This window comes from Myotis brandtii, unplaced genomic scaffold, assembly GCF_000412655.1.
Source record: "Myotis brandtii unplaced genomic scaffold, ASM41265v1 scaffold220, whole genome shotgun sequence".
Taxonomy (NCBI): Eukaryota; Metazoa; Chordata; class Mammalia; order Chiroptera; family Vespertilionidae; genus Myotis; species Myotis brandtii.
Window position 1 is genome coordinate 1,786,849 of NW_005358250.1, and position 11,925 is coordinate 1,798,773.

General features: G+C 52.9%; 1 protein-coding gene across 1 annotated transcript in view; it reads right to left on the reverse strand.

The window, feature by feature from the left end:
• Nucleotides 1-7,699: 7,699 nt before the first annotated feature.
• Nucleotides 7,700-11,925, reverse strand: part of CLDN19 (claudin 19) — a 5,903-nt gene continuing 1,677 nt past the window's right edge. Inside the window, exons 2-5 of the mRNA XM_005866062.2 lie at nucleotides 11,748-11,912; nucleotides 11,562-11,646; nucleotides 9,794-9,946; nucleotides 7,700-9,048 (exon numbers count right to left, since the gene is read on the reverse strand). Of these exons, the coding sequence (XP_005866124.1) occupies nucleotides 9,000-9,048; nucleotides 9,794-9,946; nucleotides 11,562-11,646; nucleotides 11,748-11,912 (452 nt within the window). The 3' untranslated portion in view covers nucleotides 7,700-8,999. The remainder of the gene's footprint in view (nucleotides 9,049-9,793; nucleotides 9,947-11,561; nucleotides 11,647-11,747; nucleotides 11,913-11,925) is intronic.

The window sequence follows — 11,925 nt, forward strand, 5'->3', positions numbered from 1 at the left end:
AATGTCACAGAAATGACACATCTGTATAGGGCATTTCCTGTGAATGGAGATTGCAGGAGTGGAAGTTGCTCTGGGTGTCAGGATGGTAAATGACTGAAGGCCTAGGACATCACACTACTGTAGACTTTATAACTGAACCACAAACCCTCTCCCCTCCCTGCTTGTTTTCTAATGGCATATAGAATGTCAATGCTGCTCCATGAACAGTATGTTAGTTGGATTGGTTGGAAATACAAAGAAGAAACCAAATAGGCTGGGCAAGGTGTAGGTCACCGTGACAGAGACTAAGGAGGGAATAAAACTTGGCTTGAGGGTCATCAGGAGGAATCATTAAGATGGGAGAGATGAGGGGATTGTTGCAATGTGGTTTTGGCTATTGCATGTTGGAGCAAAAGATGAAGGAACTTTGGTATGCCTAGAAATCATGGAGAGGGTGTTTAACATGCAGAGGATCTAGAGCTGATCCTCTAGATTTTAACTTGGGAAATTTTGTTTTTTGCTTCATTGCCCCATCTGGTTCAAAGGGATCTCTGGCATTGATTGATGGAAGAAAAATTTACACTTTATCCTATATAATAAAAGTGTGCCTGGTAATATGCTAATTAGACTGGACAACTTTCCGGAAGAACCTGGGGCTGCGAGTGAAACCTGGGTCCCAGGTGCCAGAGGGAAGCTGGTGCCGGCAGCCGGGGGAAGGAAGATCTACTCTTGCATGAATTTCATGCATCAGGCCTCTAGTATCATCATAACCAAAAAAAAAATTTACAAAGTACAGCGAGGGACAGGCTGGCTCCACACTACTGCAGAGAGCTCTTACTGAAGTGGCAGTGGTGCATACTTGAGGTAGCTCCTGTGGGCCTGTGTCCTTGTGCAGGATCTGAGGTCCTCCAGGAATTTACAGCAGTGTCCTCTGAAGATGTAGATCTGGGAGGCCTGAGGGGACAGGCTCCTCTGCTGAACAGGTCACTGGGATGTAATCTGTCCTTTCAAAATTGAGGTTGTGAGAAATGGAATCTATTGCCAAGCACACACATAGTGATCCCATCAGAGATCCTGAGCCACATACCCTTCCATTTCTTAGACAAAACTCGGCTCCATTATGATCTTATGGGACCATCATTGTCTGTGGTCTGCTATTGACAAAACATTATGTAGTGCATGACTGAAATAGTTGTCTTAGGGAATGGGAAAGCAAATATACTGAGGAAACAGAACTGCCAGCAGGTGGGGGGTTTGGTTTAGTCAGGGCTTTGCCACCTAACTTCAACAGAGGAAGAATAGAGCAAAAATACTGAAAATGAATGTAGAGCTACAGTTGACAGTAATGTTCCCAACATCCACTTCCGCCATCCCCTGATCCTGGGATAGCTCTGATTAGCCAAAGCCAACAAAAGCATAGCATTCTTTGGTGACTTGAATTGGTCCAGGACTTGGCAAGTGTTCCAAATTGACTCAGTGGAGTAGGAGTACTAATTTAAGGGAGTTGGAGGTAGTGGTCCTAGACTGGCATGCTTAACTTGAGACGTGGTGCAGTTACTGATGATGACATGTGAGTGGAAGACGAAGAGACACTGCTGGAAGTAGAAAGGTCAGAAGTAGACAATGGTGTTCAAAGAATCCTCTCTGGGCAATGAGATGGCCACAAGTGATGGTAGAAGTACCATGGAGAAGACCATGACGGTGACCCTGGAATGAAAATCTTCAAGGAATGCTGCTGGATAACGGATATAATCTGAAGGTGCGGGCTTCAAAGAAGTTGGCGTTGAGGCCTTATGAGGGAGGGAAATGGTGTAGAAGTGGCAATGGTGTGACAGGAGACTTAGCCCACCACCAGGCATCATGGTACATGGGTTAAAAGAAGAAAAAGACACTGAAAGGGCTCCGAGGGAAGTAGTGTCCTAGGGGTGAGTGTTAGAGGTAGAAAAAGAAGGTGAAGGAATATTCAGAATAGGCTGGTGACTGGCTTTCAGAGGTAGGAGGTTTGGGAAGGGAGCAATATTGGATCAGAATCGAAGTAGGAGAGAGTTCATGGGAATTAAGATAGTTACAGCTGAAAGGGGGAAGCTTTAACATCTGGTAGACAGGCAATCGGCAGGCTTAGTCCTGTGGTTCTGCTGGAGGAAGGACTAGTCTGATACTGGTGAGGCTGCCTTGTGGCTGGGACGGAGCAGTTTTAGCAACACTGCCTCTCCCTGCTCGGAATGGTGCCCCAGGGAGAGGGGGCCCAGTTTACATCTGTTTAATCTGGCTGCCTGCTTATAAGGCTATAAATGGTACAGAAGTGAGTAGATTTATACCTATTCGAGTGATGTTTTAGCACTTTACAGGCTTAGGGCAGCTAGCTGGTGATAGGGAATCTGGATTATTTTTAAATAGAATGCTTTTCATTTCAAAAATATTACTCTGGGGCAAAGAAAAAAGTTTAATCAGAAATGACCAATTTAGACATTGCTGCATAAGTCCATATGAGTAATGAGACCTGGACCATAGACATGACAGAAGGAAAAGGAGATCCAATTTGAGATGTTTTCAGAAATGGCGTTGACAGATCTGTGTGACTAGCTAGATGTAGGGATGAGGACGAGGGAAGAATCTAACATGATTGTGGTATGTTGGTGCAAATAGTGCCATCTGCTGGAATAGAGAATGCAAAGGGGTATGCTCAGTTTTAGCTATATGGAGTTTGGGGTGCCTCTGGGCCATCCATGGGGAGTATGCAAGAAGCTGATTTGTAGCTGAGTGGGGTAGGTTGAAGCTGAATGTTTGACACTCATCAGGCAGCTATTGAAGCTATGGTCATAGATGAAGTCACATTACTCAAGGAGCATCTGTGAAGAGCAGAGGGTGGAGTCCCAGACTTTTGAAATAAGACCATGGACATAAAAGTGATGACTGAAAAATAATGTATTAAATCAAGAATCCTGGATATCATAGAGTCCTAAAGAATAAAGTAGAAATGGTTCAGCTGGCATCAAAACCAAGAGTTCCAAGGAGGTGGAGGCAATCCTGGGAAGGTGAGGTGGACCCCAGACTGCAGCAGCGGGAGGGTGAATGGAGCTGCTAGCCCACAGCCTGCTAGGTCCATCCTGACAGGCCCCAGCCCCTCAGAGTCAATCCTGACATCTCACTTGTTCTCACATTCCACGTCCCGTAAGTCTTAAAATCCTACCTTTGAAACCCCCAGAACCTGAGCACTTCTCACCACTCCCAATCCCATGGATCCAGGCCTCCAGCATCTCACCTGGATTATTGCAGTAGCCTCCTAAGTGAGCTCCCTGAAACCTTCCTTCCCATGCAGCAGGGCGTCTTAAACACCATGTCAGACTGAGTCACTTCCCTGCTCAGACCCTCCAGAGGCTTCAGTGTCACTTGCACCCTGTGCCCCCCCGCCACCTGTCCCATTCCCATACTGTTCCCCCCAGCCTCCTCCACCCCAGCCTCAGGCCTTCCCTCCCCGTGCCAGGCACACTCCCACCCAAGGCCTGACACTTGCTTTCCCCTCTCGACAGGATGACCGTTTCCCCGGATAACGAAATGGCTTTCTCCCTCAGATCTTTCAGGTCTCTGACCACTCTGACCTTCCTTGACCATTTGTTTAACGTAGCAGGGCCTCCCCACACCCACATCTCCCAGCCTCCTTACTTACCCTGCTTGATTTTTCTCCATAGTGCATACCCTCACCTGCTCATCTATACTAACTTTACTCTCTCTCATAGAAGGTAAGCTCTCTAAGGGATTTTATCCGTTTTGTTCACTGCTGATGTAGCCAACAAGACTAAAGAGTACAGAGTTAAAGCTCACCGGGTAGAGAGAGACCAAGATGGCGGCATAGGTAAACACCGCAGACTGCTGCTGCAAACAACCACTTCAAAAATACAACTGTTGAAGTGGGATGAAGGAAGCAAGGGCTGCCGCTGGAAGGGCAGATGCGTGATTGGGGCCATATTAATTTACATATTAGCCAAATAGGGTGCTTGTGAGAACGAAAGGGATATGGTTATCATTTGTACTAGGATGAAAATTGCCCTGGGCACCATGGGAGTTCCAGTAGCTCTAAAGACAGGCAAATTTTGGGGAAGGGTTTTTCTAGGATGAGGAGACATGTTTATAAGGCAAGGGAGAAGGAGCCAGCTAAGAAGACAGCGTTATGCATACGGTACAACGAAATGCCTCACTTTATCTGTGCATAGAATTTGATTTTCATAAGTCATTTTCAGACACCAGGAAGGAACGTGATTTGGAGTCAGGAACCTGAGCTCCACTACAGACAGTGGAATCCCACCTTCCAGAGCCTCCTTGTGGAGCTCACACAGAAGTCAGAACGGCACGTGGGAATATTTCTCAAAGTGTGGTCTATGCCCCATCCGAGAGTCCCCATCAAACCTAATCCAGATGCAGGGAGGACCCTCGAATGAGCATTTTACGTAAGCCTGAAAACACTCCCACAGTACCAACTTCCTAAAGTTCTGGTGAGGATTACATGAGAATCAGTAAGATAATAATTCCTAAATAATAGCTGAAGCGACTCCCAGGGGACGCAAAGGCCTGGTGCCTCCCTCCACCCCATTCATTTTAGTTTTTTTCTCCTTTTGGGAGCCGGACATGAAAGTCTAGGGGACAATCAAAAGCAACCACATATATGGGGGAAACCAGAAAGTCACTGCTCGTGCCCAGGGAAAGCCACAGGCTCAGCTAAGACCTGAAAAGACCTGAAACTTACACCTGAGGCTGATCCTTGGCATATTTGCTTATTTGTTCAATCCCCGTCACATGTAACCAGTCTGTGCCCCTGCCAGCCAAGGACTCCTCAGCTGTGTGGGGACCATGTGGGCCACCATGTGACCTACAGGGAGAGGGAGTGCTTCTCGGGTTTTGACTCTGTGACACCATAGCATCGTGTCAGCCTTTTGATGCTTTGAAAAAATTTTGTACACTTTCCCCAACAGGAGTGTTGTCCAGAATAAAACTGCCTAAAATTTCTCATAAATGGAACCAAATCTCATTTTTATGTGCTCTAGGAGCAAAAAAGGTCAGGAAGCGTGACTTTGGGTCCAGCTTTCCTGGGTCAGGTTTAGTTGGGGCTCTCCCTAATCTCACCAACTCAAGATGAAAGAATAAATTCACCCATTTTCAATGCACCTAGGATTCAAATGATGGAGGAGAACAAGGTATCTCAATTGAAATTCTCATCTAGAAGAGGGGAGGCACCACGCAGCTCTCGCTAGCTTAGGTCTGTGTTTCCCAGACTTCAGTGTGTACACGAGTCACCTGGAGATGTGGAGACGTCTGTTTCCCTGGGTCTGGGGTGAGGCCTGAGATCCGTTATTTCCCAACAAGCTTTCGGATGATGCGATGCTGCTGCCAGAGGGCTGTGCTTTGAGTAACAAGTCCCTAAAGCAGGGGTCCTCAAACTACGGCCCGCGGGCCTCATGCAAATACAAATGTTGTATTTGTTCCCGTTATGTGTACACAAATCAGCTAGGGATCTGGAGATGTCTGTTTCCCTGGGTCTGGGGTGAGGCCTGAGATCCCGTATTTCCCAACAAGCTTTCAGATGATGCGATGCTGCTGTCGGAGGGCTGTGCTTTGAGTAGCAAGTCCCTAAAGTATTTGTCACGCTTATCCCAGTGGTCAGCGGGGGTATATTAAATTGTACACCTGAAAAACATGAAGGGATTTTTAGCCTTTTATTTCTTTCACTTGCAAACGTCCACACAGAGAGAACAGTGAACCTCTGAGAAGCACTGGTTAACACACAACACACAGCACACCGCTGAAGATGGAACTCGAGTAATTACAGAAAAGAGAAAGGCCACTCAGGCCCAGAGTCCAGGAGTGTGCAGAAGCCTGCAGCTTTGGGCCTGGAGAAACTTAAGTCATTGAGCAGCATTTAAATGTATTTGTCTGCTTACAATTTCCAATTTCCATGGCAAGTGTGATCAGTTTGCTTGACTAAACAGGAATATGAAGAAGGAAGAAAAAAAAACACTGGTTACCCAACTTATTTTATAACTTCTTCTGCCCCTGACCTTTTGTTCCTGGAGTATTTTAAAGCAAAGTCGGTTATATTATGTCAGTGTGCACTTCTAAGAGATAAGGGTTAAAAAACAAACAGACCACAGTGTCATTATCACACAAAACGAACAACACCTATAACACAGAATTAGCCATAATTCCTTGACATCATCTAATACTCAATCCCCACCCAGATGTTTGGATGCAGGCAAAAGGTGAGTCCCCTGGCCAGCTACTCCAGTGCTGGGTTTACTCCCCTAGCTACTTGGACGTTCCTTAGGGGCTGAGCATACAAATATATTCCTCCCCAAACCATATTTTCTGGCCTTCCAATTCCATTCTTGGGGGGACAATGTTTGCAAAAACAATGGCAGAAACTTTAGGGTTAAACCCTTTGCCTCTGGCTAATTCTTTAGCCTTGAGGTTGGGACAGTAAGCAGGACCCCAGCCCTGAGGCTTGGGAAGTTAACCGCACCACAGGTTGGCAGCCCAAGTGACCTTGACTAGACCTTTGAAAGAGGTTGCTTCAGGAGAGTCCTGGGGCATCAGGCTTCCCAAACTCTTCTAGCTCCAAACCCTCTCACTTCTCCCAGGCACCCTCACATCGCCAGCACCACAACCCCCCTTCTCTCTCCCACGTGGAAAGAGCTCACACACATACACACACTGTTCATCAGTGTATTAGCTGGGTTGTATGTGGTGATCTGACTCCACCTCTCCAGACTCTGGCCTCCTTTTAGGAAGGACCACACTGAAGTGTGCTCCTGCCCTGCTCTCAGGCCTGCCCCGGGGCACAGAGCTGGGCTCGCTCACAGCCTGTCCCTTAAACCCTCAGGAAGCAGCTAGGGCATCCTATCCTGACATCTTCCCACCAAGTCCTATCACTGCAGAGCCTGTTCCTATCCTGTTTTAACAAGATCCAGATAGAAGTTCAACCTTGGCTACACCACCTACGACAGTGGTTCTCAACCTGTGGGTCGCGACCCCTTTGGGGGTCGAACGACCCTTTCACAGGGGTCGCCTAAGACCATCGGAAAACACATATATAATTACATATTGTTTTTGTGATTAATCGCTATGCTTTAATTATGTTCAATTTGTAACAATGAAAATACATCCTGCATATCAGATATTTACATGACGATTCATAACAGTAGCAAAATTACAGTTATGAAGTAGCAACGAAAATAATTTTGTGGTTGGGGTTCACCACAACATGAGGAACTGTATTAAAGGGTCGCGGCATTAGGAAGGTTGAGAACCACTAACCTACAAGAACTGGTGGGCCCTTAACTGTTACCCTTTACCATCCCGCCCGCGTCCTGGACTGAGGAGCACAGACCTGAGCCGTGCCTCCTGTCTCCTTTCTTTTCTCTAAAGCTGGTGCTATCGTGTTGGCTTCTGTCCATGAGGAGGTGGGGTGGGGCCGTGGACCCTTGCTCAGTGACAGTCCTGAGCCTCTGGTGGAGCCTGAACCGTAAGAGACCACATACAGTTGCCTGGTCAACTGCTTGGTTGCCAAATCCCCAGCCTGGGACCGAGGTCGAGCCTTGGGCCCCACATCCCACGCTGCTCAGCCTGCACCCGTGACAGGAGCCTTCACTGCGACACTCAGTGTCCAGGTTCCAACTCGGGGTTGGCCAGGGATCTTGTATCTGCGCGACAGAAATCACACTCCAAGTGGTTTCAGCAAAAAGGGGTCTGTTTATTGGGAGACTCGGGGAACCGCCTGGTCTCAGGGTCTCCGGAAAGGCAGAGGGAGACAGGGCTTCCTTTCGTCCTGCCCCTCCTCGCCTCTTCTCCGAGGTGCCTTGCTCCCTCTGAGACCCCTCGGAGCGGCGAAAAATGTGGCCCCAACTTTAGGCCTCACCGAGGCGCTGACCGCTGCCGTCCCTCGGGAGCTGCCTGAGCTCAGATGCCGGTCACCCCAGGCCGATTACATGGGGGTGTCGGGGGTGGAGCCTGGGCGTCGGAGGTGAGGGCAGCTGAGTTACAGCTCAGGCTGGAGCCCAGGCCAGAAGACTCTTTCGTACTCATCCATGGCTGGAGGGGCGGCAGTCCTGTAAACCATTTAGGGCCACCCTCTGGCCCTCTCTGGCGCCCCCTCTGGCCAGAGGCTGGATGGGCTTCATGCAACAGCCATTCCCGAGACCCCACAGGGATGGGCAGCAGCTGTCCAGCCAGGGCCCACACCAATGATCCCACAGCAGCTCTCCTCCCTCCCCTCCCCCCGCCCCCGAGCACCCACGACAGTCATCTTGTCAGAATTCATCTCTCAGAGTCAAGCTCGGAGAAGGCTGGGCTGTGTCCTGGGATCTGTGACTTGGTGAGACAGGTGGTCACAATAAGTGGTGGAGGAATCAGAAGGAAGCTGGCTGAGGAGGCATTGGGCAGGCAAGGGACCATCGCGTCAGCTCTTTCCACGTGGGAGAGAGAAGGCAGTGGCCAGAGAGAGACTCGGGCCTGGGAAGGACGTTTGGGGTGGGAGAGGCCTGAGCAGGAGGGAGGCACTGATCGGGTTCACTTTCCCTGCACTCCTCTGAGGCCTCTCCCCCTTTCAGACCAAGGGGGTGGGTACCTGTCCCGGGGCAGACCTAGTGACGTGGGTGGGACTGCGTCTCTCTTTAGGCCAAGGGCTCCCTGACCGGGGGATGCTGCCCAGTGCTGGGCCAGGCCTCAGGGTGGGGTCTCCCATTAGGAGGTCCTGGGGCCAACCCAAGGCCAGGCTGCGGAGGTTACTGGGCAGGAGTCCTGGTCAGCCTCGGCCGTGTTGTGTAACCCACCCTGGACCTGTCTCCCCATCTTTATGCCTAACAACCCCAGGGACCAGCTCTGACCTCTCTGAGCCAGCCCCCGCCCTGGCCATGCCCGGGACAGATCAAATGACATCGCACTTGGGGCTGGATGTTCACTTCTCTTTCCAAAAAGTACCAAATACACAGTCTGGGTGTGGCAGGGAGGCAGCCAGGCTGGGGGCCTGGACATTACACACCCAGGGGGGCCTTGGAGGAGGCAGACAATTTAAGAATTGGTCTGAAAGTCAAAAGAAAGGACAGTTGGTTAGTGGGGTGAGCAGCAGAGGGGGAAGGAGGGGCAGGGCTGTGGGGATCAGGCCTAGGCCCAGGGACTGGCCAGTGGGGTCAGACCTGGGCCCCCACAGCAGCCCTGCCTGGGGCCCGTTCCCCGGGGCCGGGGGAGGAGGACACAGTCTGTGTGGGTGTCCACGCAGTGCTGGGCATGCTGCAGAGCTGAGACCTGAACTCAGAGGCAGCGGGGCCGAGGGTCTTGGTCTCTCTGAACGTGTTCCCTCGTGTGTGATGTGGGACATTCGTCATCCCAGCACAGCCTCCTTCATGCGGTGGCTGTGAGGAGCCAAGGGTGCTGGCCACCCCAGGGCGCTGGACACCAAGGTCCATCTTTATTGCTCTGTCCCCGGGGCCCAGCACGGTGTAGACACTCACGTAGCCCTCCAGTGAGTAGATAAGCCTCCAGTGAAAGGGCCGGCCCCTGACTGTGGGGAAACACGCAGCTGCCATGAGCCTGTGTGGACCGGCCCAGGCCTGCACCTGGACCTGTGTGTGCACAGGTGGCCTCTCTCTGAGTGTCTGGGTCTTGGCCTCAGAGCGAAGGGTGGATGCCTATGTTGGGGACAAGCTGCTCAGAGCCCTAACCAAGCTCAGGGGACACCCTGTATCCCACGGGCCCTGCCCAGAGCGCTGCAGGGGCTGTGGAGTGCTGGGGGGTGGACTGCTGGCTGGGGCTGGTGACTCAGACGTACTCTCTGGCTGCAGCTGAGGGGCCCGGCCGGTAGGGCTGTGGGCTGCTGTTGACTCTCTCAGGCTCTGGGCACGTGCAGCAAAGGAAGGAACCCCCCAGCATGGCCAGGCCGGCAGCGGCCCAGCCCACGAACAAGGCTGGGCCAAACTCGTACCTGCAAGGAGTAGGGAGGATGCCATCAGGTACGGCTGCAACCAAGCGCTCGGTGTCACCAGGGGCTCCCTAGCCTGGGCCCTGGCCGGGGTCGGGCAGGTGTTGGGAGCTGAGATGGGCTCTCACAGGCCTTAGCAGCCTCTCCGGATGAGCTGGGATGAACGCTCATCCTTCCTCCGTGGCCACCCCAGCAGGTTGACGCTACACAGGGTGACCCAGACCCATGGGGGGCTGCTCCATGCAACCCCCGGCCCCTTTCCTCATCTGGCCCGTCGAGGGGTAGGGGAGGGCCTGCAGGTCCTGTTGGCAGAGCAGGGCAATCCCTGCCGTCTCTCACAGTCACGGTCTGACCCTTAGGATCCCAGCCAGGGCTCCCCACTGCCCATGAGAAGGGCAGACCCTCCACCTGGCACTCCAGGCTCTGCACGTCTGGGCCCTGTCCACCAGCCTCGGCAGTGCCTGGGTCTGTCTACCTGCGTCTGTGCCTTCGCCTGAGGCGCCCCCTCCTGGAGCATCTCCTGTTCTGCGCCTCCTGTGCTCCGCCTTCAGGACCCAGCTGAGAAGCTGCCTCCTCCAGGGGACTTTCCCAGGCCCCTCTGTGCTCCCCTGAATTGCCCTGACTCTCACTAGGTGGCCATCCGGTACCATGCTTGTTCAAGCCATACACCCGAGGTCTCATTTTTCTTCCCTCTCCATACCTCTGCCTCCTCCAGGGAGCACTCCCAAGTGCAGCAGCCCAGGCATCTTTGCTCATCCTCCCTCCACCCCCCGCAACTCCTCCACCCCCTACCATCCTACTCTCCCCACCCCGCTCAAGGCCTGTTGGGATGTCTGGGATTGAGATTGTCCCAGTCTCTGCTCCGGGCAGAGCTGAGAGGTGAGGGAGGAGCCACAGGGGACCAGGTTCTTCAGACCCCCCAGTTCAGCCCCGACGCCCTTGGCCTTACCTGTCCTGACCATTCAGCCTTCGAAATATCTCTGACCTACTCTTCACTGCCAGCTCCCTGGCCCATGCCCTCTGCTCCAGACCTTTGCAACAGCACCTACTGGTCTCGCCCCTCTCCCACCGTTCTTCACACCACAGCTGGAGGGGCTGTCCGCTGCCTGAGGAACCGAACCTTCCTATGGCTGCAAGGCCCTCCGGGAACTGCCCGATCTCTTCTCCAGCTTCACCCCCTGCTTCCCACCCAAGGTAACGCTGCCTCCTGCAGAAACAACAACAGCTGGGCTTGGCTGAGTGCTCTCCAGGGCCCAGGCCCTGTGCTGAGTCCCTTACCTGCATGTCTCACTGAACCCTCACAGCCTCGGGTCCTCGGGTCAAGCTCCCTTTGCAGGGAGGAAACCTGGCACAGGAAGACTAAGGAACTAGCCCGTCACATAGCGGCACATGCAGAGCTGGGGTTTAAGCCCAGAGCCGGCACTTAGCTCCTGGGTGCCCTCCACAGGCACCCTGCCCTTTGGAGGGTCCAGCCACAGAGAGCTTTTCGGTGACAGCGCCTGCGGCCGTCCCCGGGGCCCCCTCCACATACCCTGCGGGATGAAGGCCGGTGGCCCCAGAGCCAGTGGAAAGGGAGGCCCAGCCCGACCCCTGGCCCAAGCCATGTCTTGGCACTCACCTGGCATTGACAGGTGTGCTCGGGTTGAAGAACTCCTGGGTCACCAGGGTGGCATACCATGACACTGCAGTCAAGGTGCAGAGGCCTAAGGACAAAGGGCGGGTGCTCAGGTCTGCCCCCTGCTGGCCACCAGGGTGGGCTACCTGTCATGGCCAACACGGTGGAGAAGGAGCCAGGGGCACTCACCTGCCAAAAGGAAGAGGGCCCCCCCGGAGACGGCAATGCGGCCCTTGGCGATGGGGTTGCTGTCTCCGACCCGGGTGCACTTCATGCCGACGACACTGAGGATCATGGCCACGAAGCCCAGGAGCACGGCCACCACCATCAGGGCTCTTGCTGACTGGATGTGACCTGGGGGGCAGGA